Source organism: Lactuca sativa, chromosome 4 (assembly GCF_002870075.4).
Source record: "Lactuca sativa cultivar Salinas chromosome 4, Lsat_Salinas_v11, whole genome shotgun sequence".
In the NCBI taxonomy this organism is placed as follows: domain Eukaryota; kingdom Viridiplantae; phylum Streptophyta; class Magnoliopsida; order Asterales; family Asteraceae; genus Lactuca; species Lactuca sativa.
Genome location: NC_056626.2, coordinates 232,864,656 through 232,883,910, shown reverse-complemented (window position 1 = coordinate 232,883,910; position 19,255 = coordinate 232,864,656). Strand labels below are relative to the sequence as shown.

Below are 19,255 nucleotides of genomic sequence, written 5' to 3'. Positions count from 1 at the left end.
CAAATTGTTGTATTTGATTTCTGTTATGCTGAATTGAATTCTGTTTTTTTTGATGATTCTGAGTTCTGATTTTCTGAAGAATTTGATTTCGAATTTGAGCTAATTTGAACTTAACAAACTATTGTATTTGATTTCTGATATTACATTGGTTGTTATTTTCCAGGGGATATGAATTCAAACAGTTAGATTCATGCTCCAACTGAAAGTAGTCAAGACGTGGGAGGTTCATGTTATAATCAAGTAAATACTGATTTTGTAGATCAACAAGGTGGGATGTAGAAGAGGTTGCTTGATTTTAAGTTTGTTTTAATGTTTAAGTGTAATGTATTGTTGCGATGAATTTAGTTTTTCATAGTTGGTTCAATTATGTTAAGAACTTATTTTGTATTTTAAGCCTTTGTAAGGTTTTAATTTCTTATTGTTCTATTGTAGTTTTTTCCATTTTCGGGTTTCGGGTTCGGGTTTTCGTGTCTATATCGGGTTTTGGGTTCGGGTTCGGGATCGGGGAAATTTTATGCCCCGATGGGGCGCCCCGATAAGAAACCCGTCGGGTATCGGGTCGGGTTCGGGGCCAAATTTAACTATCGGGTTCGGGGATGGGATTTGCTGACCCGCCCCGTTGCCATTTCTATTTCTACTTTAGGTAATGGAGACTAAAAAAAGGTAATAGAGACTAAAAAGACAGGTTGCTCACCACTTTGTGTCCTCATGAAACCACGAAATTAATTCAGGGTCAACCCTATAATATTTGTAAGGCATTTGTGTCATTTCTCCATAATATCTAATATACTATTCCAAAATGTTATCAAAAACATTTTAATAAAAGCGAAATATTGAAACCATTTATACAAAAACAATTAATATTTCTTATAATCTGCCCTTACATTGTCTTTCTTTTTTTTTTCATCAATTTCCCAATGTTTTTATTTTCTACTTTTATAACTAATGATCATTCATCAATGCATAATATCTAATATACTATTCCAAAATGTTATCCATATCTATATCTTCTTTTGAAAATACCAATTCACCATTATTGATCGAGGAATGCAAAACTATTTTGATAATGTGCTTGGTGGTCAGGACTCACGAGTCAGGACCCCCACTGCTAGAGAGCATGGGAACTAGGGAAGTCATACATAGTTTTCCCCATCCTTTTTATTTCTTGTCTTTATTTGGAAAAAAAAAACAAAAAAACTCATTCCATTCCCAACATTACCCTCTCCAAGATTCTCAAATTACTCATCAGGTACTAGCTTTCTTTAGGGACGTGATTGTGATACTCGAACCCAAAGCAGACGTAGCCACGTCCACGGTGAAAGAGTCATATCGCCGGAAAATTTCAACCACGAACAACCTTGTTATCAGCACAACAAAGCTTTTTCCGGCACATTGCTTATTTTCGACCGTTGTAATCTCCGTCTCCGGCCCATTTGACCACCACACATACTTCAACAGCTTTTCTCCGTCCCCAACAAATCGATCAGCAACAAACTCTTCAGGTCTGTCAAACACTATCGGGTCCTTGGTTGCAAATGGTTGGTACCCGAATAACATCTCACCTTCTTTCACATTGAAAACAGCGTCATGTGACTCAATGGTAAGGTCGCGTTTAGCTCTCCCATATTGGAAAGTTACCGGTGGATCAATCCTAAGAATCTCGTACACGACGGACTTCATCAACGGCATCTGCTCTATCGCCGCCATTGTCACCATTCCGCCGCCGTAGGATTTGATAGCACCTCTGATCTCCTCCGCCAACTGGGTCTGCAAATTTTCACCAGCAAGGCCTATCCATTTGAGTGTACTCGGGAATAAGATCTTCATCCCACCGAATGTATTAAAGCACACAGCGAATAAGATATTGTTTACTGCTTCGTCTTTTGGGATCCCTAGGTTTTCTGCTTGCTCGATGACTGTAGTTGCAGCTGACAAGAAGTAATCGTAAAGTTTCTGGTAACTTTTCTGTATCAGAAAAGCCGGCAGCCGGAAAGTATGGAGCAGAGGTTCCTCAATGTACCACGGTAGGCCGAGGGTGAGTATCGGGCTGAGATTGAAAAACACCCACTTGTTAATGAGTGTCGGACCATCTTTTCCGATTTTTGTATCTTCCGGGTTGACTTCGAAGTAAGCTCGGCCGAGGAACCGGAAAGCTGCTTGTTCACCGACGTCGTTGAATGGAGCTTCGCCGGTTTTGTCTAGCTGTATCTCAAGAGTATTGAAGAGTTCGGTGTAAGTGGATTCGAATTGTGGAATGACTCTGCTGCTTGAAGATTTGAGCATGAAGAACATGAGGTTTTTAAGCTCAGCATGTCTAGCTTCGGAAGGGTCAAGGTAGGAGAGTACACGGTAGCCTCCGGTGAGTTTGGTGGAGGGCATGTAGGTTCCGGTGAATACGTCTTTCTTTTCCACTTTGGATACATCAAAGAGAGTGGGAAAGCTTTTGGCATCGAGGAGGGCGATGACTTTTGGGTCGCCGCTGATGAATGGGCCAGGAGGCATGTTGGTCCGATACACCGTCGACCGGAATTCCTGAACACGGGACTTGAAGAACTCGACTGGGCCGCCGGTGCCGTAGAAATACTGGAGTCGATCTTTGATTGGACCGAAAAAGGGAATGCCATAGGAACCAGGGATGACACGGAGAGGAGGGTGATCGGCGGAGATGGTGACCTCGTTAAGGGCTGGGGAAGCGGCAGATTGGTTTTCTGAGGGGACTGTGACACCGCGGACAGCGGTGGTGGGTGCAGCCAAGGAATTGAGAGATGAATACTCCATTTCTTAGTGTGAGGAAACGGTGGGCGCGTTTGCATGAGTTCGCATGATCATATATATAGAAATAGTAGATCCGACGGATAGTGAAGAAAAAATATATATATATATATATATATATTACACAATTCAAGCGTTCAGATAAATAAATAACGAATAATTTCTTTACCAATACAGTCCTAAGTATAATCTAAACATATTTTGAATTTTTTTGAAAAAGGCCTTTGACGTTGGTCGGTAAATGTCCGGGTTGAAATTAGGTTAAGTCCAATAGGAATGCACAAGTTGGGCTAGCCCTTGGCTGCCTAATAAAGGTTTCTAATCTAACACATAACTAGAAGTATGCGAGATATATATATATATATATATATATATATATATATATATATATATATATATATATATATATATATATATATATATATATAGAGAGAGAGAGAGAGAGAGAGAGAGAGGGTTCAATTGAGAAAAAAAAGTTGAGAATGGGGGAACCATTCTTAGCCAATCATTTAATGAGTTTAGAAAACGCACGGTGGCAAACTTATAAATAATCCAAATACATTAATGAGCGGTGGCAAACTTGTAAATAATCCAAATACATTAATGAGCGGTGGCAAATTTGTAAATAATCCAAAAACATTAAACCGTCAGGGCACTTGAGTAATTTGATAACACGTCAAATCTCGACAGAAAGCACCATTTCCCTCTTTGATACATTATTACACGAAAACCATTTGCAGAAGAATTGATAAGAAGAAAACCATTTGCAGAAGCATCAAATAACATAAACGAAGAAAAATGTCTTCCGATGAAAACATGAACGAGACCATTTCCTTACTCTTGACAATAAAAGGTAACCATCGGCGTTTTTTCTCGAGTTTTTAACGATTTCAAATCATTTCTAAAATTATCACTTGATTACTTGAAATTTCTCGTAATCTTCGATAATTATTAGTTGATTTAGAACTAAAAACATTGTTTTCACACTGTTCATTCTTCAAAAAAGGTTGTTTACTTCAATTTTTTGTGATACTCGTTGATTCTCGTAACCCTTCTTCGTTATTACATTATTTACTTGAAACTAGTGTGTGAACCCGTGGTGAACCACGGGTCACATAAATTGTTGTTTTTTTACCACCGTTTTATACAACGATGACCATTACTATGACAGATTATTGATATAAGGACCAAATCTGTAAAAATTTATGCTAGAAGATAAATATTATTATAATTTAATTTGCATTCTATACCGTTTATGTACACAAACCATATTATATTGAAAGAGTATAATGTAATTACAAACTAAAACAAGATAAGAAATTTTAGATTTTACAAAACTTTTGGAGAATTACAAAACTAACATGTAATTTGAGAAGTCAATCACATGGAAAAGTTAACATTTTTATATATAAAAAATAATAAAATGTTTGAAGAGATTGTATGCAGTTACAGTTTAAAAAATTAAAAGAACGACGATGTATGTTAAAAAAATGTGGTAGCAAACTAAGCCCATAATAACATTATAATTTAAAAAGGAAAAAGAATGGCAATATACTTTTATTTTTTTGGTTGTCTAGATTAGATTAATCTAAGCTTTTATTATTGTATAAGATAATAAAACAAAAAATTCCATATATTCACTCATTTTGAATCAAATCAATGAAAATAATCATCTTTTTCTATAGAGAACTGATATCAAATCTACTCAAATTCAAACAATATGAATAATGACTTCAAATAAATATATTAGTTGTGAATTACCTAACCAAGTATCTGATTATCATTTTGTTGGGTATTTTAGTAATTTAGACACAAATCTAACACCCCTTTGTTTCTTATGGCGATATTAAAAGTAGCAAGAGGGGTATTTTGGTAATTTTAACAATATTTTGTATGCCCTTTGTTTCTTATGGTGTTATATATATATATATATATATATATATATATATATATATATATATATATATATATATATATATATATATATATATATATATATATATATATATATATACACCATAACTTGTAGCAAACTAAGCCCGTAATAATTTTTGCACAATAAACTACTTGTTTTGATGGATGGAAATTGAAATGCATGATGATATACAATTGATGAATGATATGTGCATGGATTTGTTTAGTTTTTTTTTGTTGTTAACTTGCATATGCAGCCTTAACTCTGCTTGATTATGGTGTGCTGACAATGTTCAAACTATTAGAAATGCAATCTGGCTCTTACATAGAGAATGATCGCCCATTTTTTATGGATTTGTCTTGGTTTGCAGCTACTCTTTCAGTCAAGTGAAGAAAACTGGCCAGGTGAGTTGTTGTAACTTGTCACTATGTTCTGTTAATTGATTGACTAAATATTTGTCTTAATTTTTGTTAACTGAATCAATGATTTATTGTTTGGTGTCTTAGTGAAAGGTCTTGGTTTGATTCCTTGTGTGGTTGAATGTTTTGATTCTTTCAATGGTTGTATAGTGCCTCATATTGGCTGGAATGCTTTGCAAATTAAAAAAGATTCAGCTATTTTAGATGATATTGCAAACCGCCATGTATATTTTGTCAATTCTTATCGTGTTATGTTTCCTTGGCATTACATACTTCATTCAAGTAGTTGCTTGTCTGTAAGAACAACTAAAGGAGACCAGTATGATTAGAGAGCACATAAAAGACTTTATGGGGTTTATATGCAATTCACTCAAGGTAAATTTACACTTTTGTCCTTGAACTTTTGCAGGTAAAGTAATTGATTTCAGTAATGTTGTATGAGCCATGTAAACTTACTTCAATTTAACAATACAAAAAAACAAAAACCTTAATATTTAAAGGGGTTAAAAGTGTTGTTTTCGTTTTGAATTCATAATGCAAACACTATTAAATTATTTTAAAGCATCTTTAATTTGTTTGAAATGAAGGATGGAATACAATTGATGGAGGATATGTCCGGGGGTTTATAGTTATAGGTTCTCAATTTCATGGCCAATAAATTTTCGTTGTAAGAAGTTCTGAAATAATATATATTAACGATTACTTGTACTTTATCCTTCTTTAAATCCATGAAATTTGTTGGTATTTTTGTGTCTGCAGATTTGGCCATCAAGGTAACAGAGAAACACTAATTTTGCACGATTTCATAAAGAGTGAGAAAAAGTCGCCTCACTTTGTGAGTATGAGAGAGAGAGAGAGAGGAAGAGACTGCATTTGATACCTTAGGAATCACAAATTAAACCCCAATTGATGAAAGTGGAGAAAATTCTAATTTTGCACAAATTCAGAGAAAGAGAGAAAAAAAAGTTGCCTCATTGTGTGCGTATGAGAGACAGGAAGAGATTGATTTGATACCTTAGGAATCGAAAGAATGGGATGTTGGGTAGTTTCCATTGTTGAGGAATTAAGCCGATTTTTTGAGTGGGAACATGATTGAAGAAGTGTTTCAGAAATCACCAATATTTACATATGAGGAAACCATTTTTGTCGATGTTTTTGCCCAAATTCAGAAAGATCAGAGAAACTCCATGCTTAGATTGCTATCTTTGTGTGTATGAGAGAGAGAGAGAGAGATTGAAATTGACATACCTTTTGAGTACGAAAAGTTGCAGAGATTAGGAAACGAAGAAAGAGTTGTAGAGTAGAGACTCGGAAACGAATAAGGAGAAGTTCTAAGAATTTGGAACGATGGCGATGGGAATATTGGATCGGGCAAGGCAGTTGGAAATTTAGAAGGACAAAAAGAGTGAATGCATACATTAATGTGGTTAAAATTTGAAACGGATGAAGTTTATTGTTCATAATTGAAGGGAAAACACAAAACAGGGACCAAATCTTTAATACCTACAAAATGGTGTGGTTAAAATCTAAAGTGCACAAAAGGCACTGTTTGTAAACGCGATGCCTTTTAATATATAAAGTATAATTTTTGTAAGAATCATCCATTATTGTTTGATATATAAATGATTTTACATCATCTCTTCATTTTTCATCTTTATTCAAAATTATTTTGTAAAAATACAAACATTACTTAACATTTCGCTTATGTTTTCCTAATATTAACTACTTACCGTTACAGAAACAACACCAACAGTGAAGAATACATATAAACGAAAACCAAGAACAAATCAAAAAGGTAAATAAAATATGTTTTGTTTACTTCTGAACAAGAGCAAAACTAATATTCATTTGTGAATATGTATGTTATATTCACATATGAATAGAACATAGCTTGATGCCATACATACATTATTCATATGTGAATACAGCAAGAATCACTTACATATGTTCTATTCATATGTGAATATAACAAAACATAGTCATATTTGAATAAAAAAATATGAATACATATGTTTTATTCAAATATTCATTCGTGAATATGTATGTTATATTCACATATGAATAGAACATATCTTGCTGTCATACATACATTATTAATATGTGAATACAACAAGAATGACTTACATATGTTCTATTCGCATATGAATATAACAAAACATATTCATATGTGAATAAAAAAATATGAATACATATGTTTTATTCAAATATTCATTCATGAATATGTATGTTATATTCACATATGAATAGAACATAGCTTGCCGCCATACATACATTATTCATATGTGAATACAACAAGAATCACTTACATATGTTCTATTCATATGTAAATATAACAAAACATATTCATATGAGAACAAAAAAATATGAATACATATGTTTTATTCAAATATTCATTCGTGAATATGTATGTTATATTCACATATGAATAGAACATAACTTGTTGTCATACATACATTATTCATATGTGAATACAACAAGAATCACTCACATATGTTCTATTCAGATATGAATATAACAAAACACATTCATATGAGAATAAAAAAATATGAATACATATGTTTTATTTAAATATTCATTCGTGAATATGTATGTTATATTCACATATGAATAGAACATAGCTTGATGCCATACATACATTATTCATATGTGAATACAACAAGAATCACTTACATATGTTCTATTCAGATATGAATATAACAAAACATATTCATATGAGAATAAAAAAATATGAATACATATGTTTTATTCAAATATTCATTCGTGAATATATATGTTATATTCACATATGAATAGAACATAACTTGCTGCCATACATACATTATTCAAATGTGAATACAACAAGAATGACTTATATATGTTCTATTCACATATGAATATAACAAAACATATTCATATGTGAATAAAAAAATATGAATACATATGTTTTATTCAAATATTCATTCGTGAATATGTATGTTATATTCACATATGAATAGAACATAACTTGTTGCCATACATACATTATTCAAATGTGAATACAACAAGAATAACTTATATATGTTCTATTCACATATGAATATAACAAAACATATTCATATGTGAATAAAAAAATATGAATACATATGTTTTATTCAAATATTCATTCAAGAATATCAAACTCATTTATCTTCTACTTACTATTGAATGAAGGTAAGAACACTAACATTTCCGATAAAGATTCACCAACAATGAGAGAAACAAGATCATTGCAGAAGAGGAAAAATGCGAAAGGTACAAAATTCCTATCATATCTAATGTATTCATATATGAATAAAATTGTATATATTAGTTATATTTTTGTAATAAATAAATATTAATAAATCAACGAGCATATATCATATTTATATATCAGTAACTTATTCAAATATTATATGTTTTCATTTCCCAGATAAAAAAGAAACAAAAGTACCAAAGAAAATAAAGCATCAAAGCAGAAAAAGTCCATCAAAAAGGAAAACTCTTGACAAACAACAACTACAAGATTCAGACTCTGATTTTGAAAGTAGTCATCCATCGAAGAAGGCAAAAAAAAAGGAGTCACCAACAAAAAAGACAAAAAATAAAACCAATGGTAAAAGAATTTTACTCAATGAAAAACAGATGTTTACTAGAGGCATTACTATCTATAATCCTTGGGATGAGCAAAGAACAAAAAGAATTTGTAAGATCTATTGGTTTTGGAGCTTTGTTAAAAATAAAAATCACAGATATACCACTGAAGTTGGGATTTTATGTTCTTCAAAAATTTGATTCTGAGAGAATGGTGATAGATATTGAAAGAAAGGAACTGAAAGTAACAGCAGATTCTGTTCATGACATGTTGGGCATACCAATTGGTGGAACCAAACTTACACAACTGGATCAATGGCCTAAGGATGATACAAGTTATGATGAATGGAAGCAACAATTTAAAAAAGATTCAATCATCCGACTGAGTGCAATAAAAAATGTTATTGTTTCTACCACACAAGATGATTTCAATTTCAAATTGAACTTCTTAGTTCTTTTTGTCAACACGTTTTGCGAGTCAATATCAATGGGAAGATGCAACCTGTTTCCTTTGAGTTATTTCAAGAAGAACAGATATCAGCAACACAGACTGGTGCAACTATGTTTTGGACTGTCTTGTCAGAAAAAAAAAACTCATACATACCATACTCATATACCAACTTCTTTGTTGGACCTTCAACTTTCTTGGTGGTAAGTTATTTTAATGTTTATACTCAATTTTTAATAATATTGATTATTCATAAACTAATAGCAAATATTCATATATGAATAAGAAAAATATATTTGTTCACATGTAATTCTTTACATTACTTATTCATATATGAATAAGTAAAAAATAATATTACTTCTTCATATATGAATATCAATTAGTTATCATTTATGTACTGTTGTTCTATGCTGATGACATCCACTCAGAAGCTTTAACAGTAACACGTAAACGTCCAACAATTTGTTATTGGAGTTCAGAGAAGATTAGATATCGAGAGACATTTGAACAAGAAAAAGGTAGATTTGGACTTTGAGAATTAAACAAATAATTTGTTAATGAACAAGATGAAGGAGATACAGATCTCGAAGACAGTGATTATGATAAAGATGAAGATCATTCTGTTGAGGTAATTAGTTTGAACATATTAATAATATATGATTACATTAAATTATTATATTAAATTCTAATCATATACTTCTTTTTGTTACATAGGCATATGAATCAAAAATATCAAAAATGCTTAATAGTTTTGAGAGGATGAAGGAAAAATTGAATTCAAAGCTTAATGATGCGATAAAAAAGTTCCCTGAAAAGGAAATTTTAGAATTTTCAAAGAAAAGATGACAAATATGATTGTTGAAGAAAAAACTGAAAGCACAACACTTTTTAATTTTCCAAGTAATGAAACTAGAGTTGAAGGAATCAATTTGACACCAATAATGGGTCAAAAAACAAATGATCAAAAAGAAAATGAAGATAAAGAGGGAAATGGTAAAGAAGACAGTGATAATGATGCAAGTCAACCAGAAGTAGATTATTTTCTTGATTCAAATGAAGCAGAGAATGAAGGAATAAAGAATGATGCAGATAAGAATAAAAAAGAAGGTGAAATTGGAGTAAAAGAGAAAGATGGAAAGAGGAATGAAAATGAGAATGATGAAGAGGAAAAAGATGATCTTGATGAGGAAACAAATAATCATGAAGAGACTATTCAACAAACTGAAAATGAAAATTTGTTGGATAAAGTTGTTGACAACATTGTGGACAATCTCCTTGGAATTGGAATTTCAAGTTTAAATAGTCAATAAGATGAAATCTGGAATCACCCTGAAATGAAAACTAGTTTCGATAATATTGATATAGGTAAATTTTGTCTTACTTTTATTTTAAAAAAATATATAAAAATATTAATACACAATAACAATTTTGTTTGTTAAATTTTGACCAGGGTCACAAATGAGTACAGGTAAAACTAATACTCTTGTAGAAAAGGAAAAATCAGAAGGTGTACATGAACAAGGAACAAAAGTTGAAAAAACAAAGGGAGATGATACATGTAAATGAATGATTTAAAATATATTACAATATTTATATTGATTTTTTTAATAACATTGTTTATTCATAAGTGAATAATACACTATATAAATGAATAAAAAATAAAAAATATCCATATATGATGTATATGTTTCAGGCAAGGAAAACTCTGAAGATAGAAATAAAGGAGGAATAGAAGCTAAGAACATGAAAGATCGAGGTGAAGATAAACATACAGAAACTGAGAAAGGAAATGCAGAAGATAAAGGTAAATAGTTGAATCACTAATAAATGAATATAATAAGTTTTATTATTCACAAATAAATAACGCAATATAAAAAAAAAATATTTCTTTTTCATAAATAATGATATGCATTACTTATTCATAAATGAATACATTACTTATTCACATATGAATTATTTAATCAAAGTTCTTTATCTTTCATGAATGAAAAAGTCAGAATATGAAAGCAAGAAAGGAGAAAAAGCTGACAAGACAAAAGGTAATAAAAGAGGTAACAATTTGGATAAACATTTCAAAATATAAATTCAAATATTATAATTAACTTACAACTATTTATATGATAAATCTCCTGGCATGCAGATACTCATCCATGCTTTAGTCTAGGTCTCAGTCAAGATTCAGATCAAACTTCAAGTAAAAAGTCTAATGAATCTTCACCAAAAAAACCACTTACAAAAAAACAAATAAAAGACGACCATCAGAAGGTTGTTATCAAATTAGCAAAGAAAAATGTTCTTAATCCAAATCCAATCTCTATATCAATTCCTACTGAAGTAGGACCATCAAAGCATGATCTGGATCAACCAAGAGAGAAGAAGCTTGCTGATGCTTTCAAATCACCTTTCAAATGCAGAATAACAGACACAAAACCCAAACTGACACATCAGGAGAGTATTGTTTGTGAATGGTTTTTCAACTTACAAGGCAATACATCATAAGTAACTTTATTTTATATACATTTATATATGATTATTATATAGATAATAATCTATGCCATTTTGATTATATATTTGCAGAGATGTGGTTGTCCAGACAAAATATGGTCAGATAACAGAAAGAGCAATTATGGAAAGTCTATATGCAAACACAGAGATTTTTGGAGAAGTTTTAGACACTTGGTTTGATTTACTTAAACACCAAGAACTGGAAAAGGATTTTGGAAATTCACCATACAGACTCTTCTCGAAAGTTGGAGTTTTTGTAAGTTTATGTTCTAACCTTAATTCCTTCCTTATTGATAAATGAATATTATATTTTTTTACAACTGAAATTCACATATGATTATACAAATATGATGTATTCTTTAACATAATTATATATATTCAACTGAAATTCACATATGATTATATTGGTTACAGACTGCTTATCTAACTTCAACATTGTCTGATGAAAGAAAGTATGAAAAATTCAAGGAGAACTTTCATGACAGTACCAATGGATACAAAAAAATCTTGAACATAAAAGATATTGACATGGTATGTTAATTAAAGTTGTTTTTTTATATATATATTTTATCAACAAAATACTTACCATTATATACATAAAAACAGGTATTCTTTCCAGTTGTTAGAAGTGCTCACATTTTTGTGATTGTCTTCAACTTAAAGAAACCGTCAATTGAAATTCTAGACAATAGTGTAGTTGAGGGGGATTATGAAGGGAATTACGGAGTAATATTGAAACCTTTGGCATGTACCCAATTAACAACAACATAAAAGAACCAATTTATTACATATCTAACTTTTATTTTATTTAATGATCAGAAAAAATTGTTTGTGAGATACTTTAAAGAAATAAACCATCCAAGAGCAAATGCAATCTCAAAAGAAAGTATCAAACCCCAACGACTTGAAATGTCATGGAGAATAGTTAAAAACAAAGTTGATTGTGGGGTCTTTGCAATGAGACATATGGAGACCTATATGGGACAACCACTCTCAAAGTGGAAACCAGGTCTTCATAAAGAAAGTGCAATTCAGCAAACTACTTTAGAGAAGCTCAGGCAAAGATATGCACACATAATGCTAACTTCTGAAATTAACATGTTGAAGGCTAAGGTGTTGGATCTTGCTGAAAAATATCAAAAAGTTGAATTCAAAATGCGTACTGATCATGCTACAAGGCTATGCAAACAATTCAAAAAAGGTTAAAAGAATATTGATGATTGCTTGTGAAGATGAAAGAATGTTGAAGTGTGATGCTATAGAATAGTTTGTGTTGAAGATGAATGGATTTGAAGTACATGTAAGATGATTCTGCGAAACAAGTTTTAAATGGTTTGTTAAATGTTATTGAACACCGTTTTAATATTTTGTGAAATGCTTATGAATAACTTTTATTATCTTGTGTTGAATGATTATGTAATAGAAACAACTTCGCTTATTTCTGTCAGTTTTTTATATTTAAATATTTTCAAAGTTTATTTATGTTTATTCATTAATGAATACGAATATGATATATTCATTTATGATTAAATTAGGAGTAATATGTCAGCATAACAAAGTTCATATATGAATATAACAAATTTCATATATGAATATAACTAACGTATTAGTAGAAACAAGTTTGCTTATTTATGTCATTTTTTTATATTCAAATATTTTCAAACTTTATTTTTATTTATTTATAAATGAATACGAATATGATATATTCATTTATGAATAAGTTTAAATTAATATGTTAGTATAACAAAGTTTAGATATTAACGTAAAAAAGTTCAGATATGAATATTACTTATTTATTAGTATAACAAATTTCACATATTTGTATTCATTTATGAATAATTTACAATATCAATATAACTTATTTTATAGTAATTTAAAAACAAATATCAACATATCAATTTACCATATCAATATAAATGTGTATTATTCATACATGAATATTATTGTTTATTGTTTTTATCTGTATATATTCATAATGAATAAAACCAAAAAACATAAAAAAAAAACTAAAAACTAAAAAATCCCTAACTATCTTTTGTTGATTTAGCAGCTCCAACTCTTTCTGGACAAGTACGTAAATTGTGTGGAACTCGTTTTCCACATCCTGAACACATTCTATGTTCTTTTTTAGAATTTTCATATGCTACTTCACCTGCACTTGGAATTCTTTTCTTGATTCCAGAACCTTTATTGCTTTGAACTTCAGGAACATGAATATTAATCTCTTCTGGAATAGGAATAGTAACACCCAAAAGCTTGCATACGACTTCACCATCGGTCATGCTTTTCAATCCAGGAGAAATATAATCACTCTCAAATTCCTTCAACAACATTTGTTGTTTCTCAGCAAACAAAGCCAATTTCTTTTTGTCATCTCTTACAATATCCAAACATGGTTCAAAACTATAATATGAATTATTGACTAGCTTTACATTCTCACAATCACCTGAATCGGATTGAACAGAATTAAAACGATAACTTCTTGATATCACATCCTTTCTCCATCTCTTCAAAATGTACCTTTCAGGAATTTCTTTAACACCACATCTCATCATTATTGTAAAAGCATGTCTGCATAAAACACCCATATGCTTAAAATGTTCACAACTACAATTTATTTCTTTCTCTTCAGCTTTTATTTCAACCTGATACAAAAACAAAATTTACACATTTACATTCATATAAGAATACTCATATCAATACTCATATATTCATATATTCATATAATATTCATATATTCATATATGAATATTGATATCATATATGAATATTGATACTCATATATGAATATTCTCATATTCATATATGAATATTATTACATTTTTCATAAAAAACTAGTAAAATTACCTTAAATTCAGTTTTAAAATCACTTTTACTGTTGTTGTGTTGCACAATGTAAACTTCCCAACCATCTTCAATGCCAACATATGAGTATGTACAGAAAAAACATGCTTTATATATTTCATTTTGCACCTCAAAAAATAATGTACTTGTATAAACCTTTAATGCTTGCAGTTCTAGTTCTCGAGGTGTTTGCATTTTATATGATGCTTTCTTTGATGCCTTATCAAGCTCTCGTTGAGTATTCATTTGCTTTTGAATGGCAGTGTCGTAATTCATCATGAAATTCAAAAGTAAGTTCCCACTTTCTGAGTATGTATTAAAGAATGAATTCATACTCTCTGACCTCGATGTAGTCTTCATCAAACCACGCATTGGAATATCACTAAAATATCCAGGTATCCATGAATCACGTATTGTAAACATGTATTTAAACCATCTTGTGTCTTACAGATTGAATTCCTTCATAAGCAAACCCCACTTCACCTCAAAAACATCAGGTTTCATATTAATGTCCCAAACAAGCTTCGAAAACCTTTTTCTAAAGTCCGTGCTCGTAAATAAATCACCTGATATCTGTATTAAAACAAAAATATTCATAAATGAATAAATAATAATAAGTAAAATAACAATCAATATTCATAAATGAATATACTAATAAGTAATATATTTGAAATATATTAAAATAATACTTTTTTTTCAATTTTTTCATTATATGCCACATACATAATCGGTGCTTTGAATTATGAAATACATTCTTAACAACTTGTTTTATTGCAGCATCTTGATCAGTTAAAACAAGTGTTGGTTCTTTCCCATGAGTTTTAAGAAATGTTTTAAGCAACCAAGAGTAAGACTCAATGCTTTCATTGCTTAGCAACTCATATCCAACAATAACCGATTTGTTATGATGGTCAATAGCAGTAAACGGAACAAAAACCATTCGATACCTAACACACAAAAAAAATGTTCATTAAAGTCAAATTTTGATGTATTAATAAGTGAATATAAAAATATTCATATATGAATAAGCTATAAAAAAAAGTAGATAAAATAACTTACTTGTTTGTTCGGAAAGTCGCATCAAACGAGATAACATCACCAAATTCAGCATAATATGCCTTCTCTATTTCATCAGCCCAAAACATACAGTCCAAAACATCATCTTCACAATTAAAATCAAATGAGTAATTTGGATAGTGAGCTCGACGGTCATTCATTGTGTTTACTATCATTTGAGCATCTTTATAACCAATAACCTTGTTGATATATCTCCTTAAATTTTTATAGTCAACTACTTTTGGCTTTACAAACTCATACCCACCTCTCAAACTTGCCCTCAACATATGAGCCATAGTTGGACCTATTTTTGATGTGGAAGCATGCACAATAAACTCTTTTTCTGAATATGACATTTGTCTCGCTTTTTTTTAAATCGATTATCTTCTCAAGTGGATGGTTGTGAAGTTCATCAAACTGAAAAATTTTATAATCTGGAGTTCCATACACAAATTCAAATATAATCTTTGCTTGACAACCAATAGCTCTTGAATTTGAATTTCGTTTCCTCCTAACACCACTTGTACCTAATGTGTCACAAGATTTCTTTTTCTGTTTACCACCACGATTACATATAACATGTTTCTTCTTTATAATCTTGTTATCAAACCTTGACTGTGTGCTCAGTCTAACATCAAAACCACCAATTTCAGCATACTCAGAATACATTTTGATAGCCAACTTTAAGGATTTGAAGATTAAACCCTTAAATGGAATAATTTGAACAGGTACATCTGGCTTATAGACATGTTCTCCAATTATATCATCACAATATTGTGCATCATGTACTGAACTTGAAGATTCACCACCTAAAATAATAATGCATGAATAAAACAATAATATATATGAATACATAAAACTCATATAAATAAAACAAAAAACATTCATATATGAATACATAAAATTCATGAGGATTCAAAATATATAAAATAAAACATAACTTATTCATATATGAATAAAACGAAAAAAATAATAAATTCGAAATTACAATTATCACACGTTTATTCATATATGAATAAGACAACAATTTATTCATATTAACATATTCATATGTAAATAAATGATAGTCAACAAAATTAAAAACAACAAAATAATTCAATAACTGATACCTTCAAAAAATGAGTTCTCAACATCTTCTTCTTCACTCTCACTAATAGAAGAATACAAATCACCATCAATAACACTAGAATTCGACATAATACTCAAAATGATCTATATAAATAAACAAAAACAATCTTAATATCAAATATATCTCACAAAAAAAGTCGTAAAGATGAAAACCTGGTTAATTTCGAATATATCTCACCTCAACGTACAAAATATCTGAAAGAAACTTAAATATATATGATTAGATGATGTAATTAAGCAATCTCTCTCAGTACAGAACGTAAAAACTACAACGATATATCCGATTAAAAATTAAATCAGCTCCGATATTAAATAAATATCTCAAACTACTTAACAAAAATCCGATGAAATAACTCCAATACATATTCGAAACTTGATAATCTTGATAATGAACTTTGATGCAACAACTCCAAAACGAAGATCATAAGCATAATTCCAAACAAATTATAAAAAACAATAATCTTGATAATGAACTCCGATCTATCCGATTTAAACGATATACATACCTAATCAAATCGGAAACTGAATACGAAGTAGAAAACTGAAACACAGATGCGAAACTTCACGATTAATGGAAAGAATACGTATAATTACTAACGAGTTATATAAAGAAAATAATATTGATATTGAATTCCAAATATCCGATTCAAACGAGCTAAATATATCATCAAATTGGAAACTGATAACAACGATCAGGTAAGTTCTATGTAAAAAAGTTGCTAATTTACAAAGGTACCATTAATGAAAATGGACACGCGCATTTTTTTTTTTAATTTGAACATGTTAGATTAATGATTGGCTGAGAATGATTCCCCCATCCTCAACCTTTTTCTTTTTCTCAATTGAACTTACCTATATATATATATATATATATATATATATATATATATATATATATATATGTGTGTGTGTGTGTGTGTGTGTGTGTGTGTAGGAAAAGTGAATATAATGTTATGAGGATATAAGATTAGGTATCCAAACTCATTATATTATGTCGTTTTGTATCATATACATTGTAATTGTCCAATGGCCTTACTAAAATCCGAGTTATAACGAAGAAGTTATGACCAATCGAAGATCCGCGACAAAACCGGCAAAACACTGTTCAGAGTAAAAAGTGAGTTTTCAATAAAATGCTTTTTAGACTTAACAATCTAAATGAAAGTTGTAGAATATGTTAAACCGCTAACTTTCATAAAACGAAATGTCAAAATCTAACTTCGTATTAGGAAGTTATGATTTTTCTAAAGTTCAATATAGCAGTATACAACTAAAAACTCGAAATAAATATCGAATGATTTTTAACCGACACAACCTAAACGAGAATCGAAGGTCTCGTCAATAGTAGTACAATGGTAAAAAGACAGACGAAAACGGACTTCGGATAAAGAAGTTATAAATTTTTAACGGATTTTCTTGTTCCGATCTGTTAAAAATAATAATATTAAAAATAAACTCAAAATTAGCCGACGAAGTCTAAACGAATGTCGTAGAGTATAATCTCACCTACGCGTATATATATAAAGAACGCCGAAAATGGAGTTCGTATGTTGAAGTTATGAATTTCGGAAGTTTTGGGCACAAAAACCAAAAAATCTTGAAAACCAAGAAATTTCGCATGGCTGGGATCCAGACACGTCACCTCGCATGCGAGATCGCTCGTGTCCATTTCTGATTCGACCGAAGGCGCGGCCCAACCCGGTTCCGACGCGCATCCGAGGCCACTGTGTGCTTCGCTTCTCCTTCAGACGGGTGCCCCCTCGCTTCCGAAGCCGCCACATGTCTGAGCACGTGTCGCCTTCTCCTCTCTTCGGACCGAACCCTCGCACCTATAAAAAGGGTGCGAGATTCTCCGGTTCCTACACCACTTTTACACCATTTTCACCCTTTTCACATATTTCACTCCTATAAACCTCCTTACAAACCCCGAAGCCTCGGTATCGTATCCAACACTTAAATAACATTCCGAGACGCCAGAAGTCAGCAAAACTAGAGTCTTTCGGTATCTAAACCCGACCCTCGCAAAGCTTGATTTCCAACAATAAAGCCTTCTTTTTCTAATAGCAAAGTGCTACCCAATTCACAGTCTATCAAGTGAGTTCATACCCTTGTATTTTCATAGATTTTACTATTTTAAGGGGGGGGGGGGGTGGTACAAGTCTAACATAAAGATTTTGTGTTACAAACAAATGATTTCAAATTGTGATAAAATGACATTAAGTCATCAAAAGTATTTCAAAATATTAAACTCTTATATAAGCTTATATTTTCCCGAAAAGTCATATATATATATATATATATATATATATATATATATATATATATATATATATATATATATATATATATATATATATATATATAAGATTTAAAAGACTTATGACTGATAACTTACTGTATTTCCTTTTCCTTGTTTGGATGTGGATTTAAGGTATCGATTATTTGTCCGACTATCGTTTCAATTTTAGTTATATATATCTTGTATATATATAAATAAAAAATGTTATTTCAATACCCTTTGTAAACATGTCGAGCTAGGGGTTGCACTCATGAACAATTAATACCAATACAGAAAGTACATATAAATTATAATAGGTATAA

The 19,255-nt window shown here is 30.5% G+C and overlaps 2 protein-coding genes across 2 annotated transcripts; both read right to left on the bottom strand.

Moving 5' to 3' along the window:
* Nucleotides 1-879: 879 nt before the first annotated feature.
* On the bottom strand, nt 880-2,830 carry LOC111920656 (allene oxide synthase). Its single transcript, XM_023916226.3, has one exon. It carries the CDS (start codon nt 2,776-2,778, stop codon nt 1,246-1,248), a length of 1,533 nt encoding a protein of 510 aa, XP_023771994.1. The 5' UTR covers nt 2,779-2,830; the 3' UTR covers nt 880-1,245.
* Nucleotides 2,831-13,650: 10,820 nt separating this feature from the next.
* LOC128133594 (protein FAR-RED IMPAIRED RESPONSE 1-like) lies at nt 13,651-16,723 on the bottom strand. Its single transcript, XM_052771093.1, has 8 exons — nt 16,636-16,723; nt 15,792-16,335; nt 15,530-15,742; nt 15,222-15,417; nt 14,919-15,043; nt 14,617-14,852; nt 14,474-14,538; nt 13,651-14,271 (listed from the first exon to the last, which is right to left on the bottom strand). The coding sequence occupies exons 1-8, from the start codon at nt 16,721-16,723 to the stop codon at nt 13,651-13,653; spliced, it is 2,088 nt and encodes a 695-aa protein (XP_052627053.1).
* Nucleotides 16,724-19,255: the final 2,532 nt, after the last annotated feature.

Excerpts from the sequence above, each read along its gene's own strand:
- LOC111920656 (XM_023916226.3), bottom strand. The coding sequence starts at position 2,778 with ATGGAGTATTCATCTCTCAATTCCTTGGCTGCACCCACCACCGCTGTC.
- LOC128133594 (XM_052771093.1), bottom strand. The coding sequence starts at position 16,723 with ATGTCGAATTCTAGTGTTATTGATGGTGATTTGTATTCTTCTATTAGT. Across the intron at positions 15,418-15,529 it reads GCGACTTTCCGAACAAACAA|GTATCGAATGGTTTTTGTTC; the intron begins GTAAGTTATTTT and ends TTTGTGTGTTAG. Across the intron at positions 14,539-14,616 it reads AGCATTAAAGGTTTATACAA|ATGGTTGGGAAGTTTACATT; the intron begins GTACATTATTTT and ends TTGGCATTGAAG.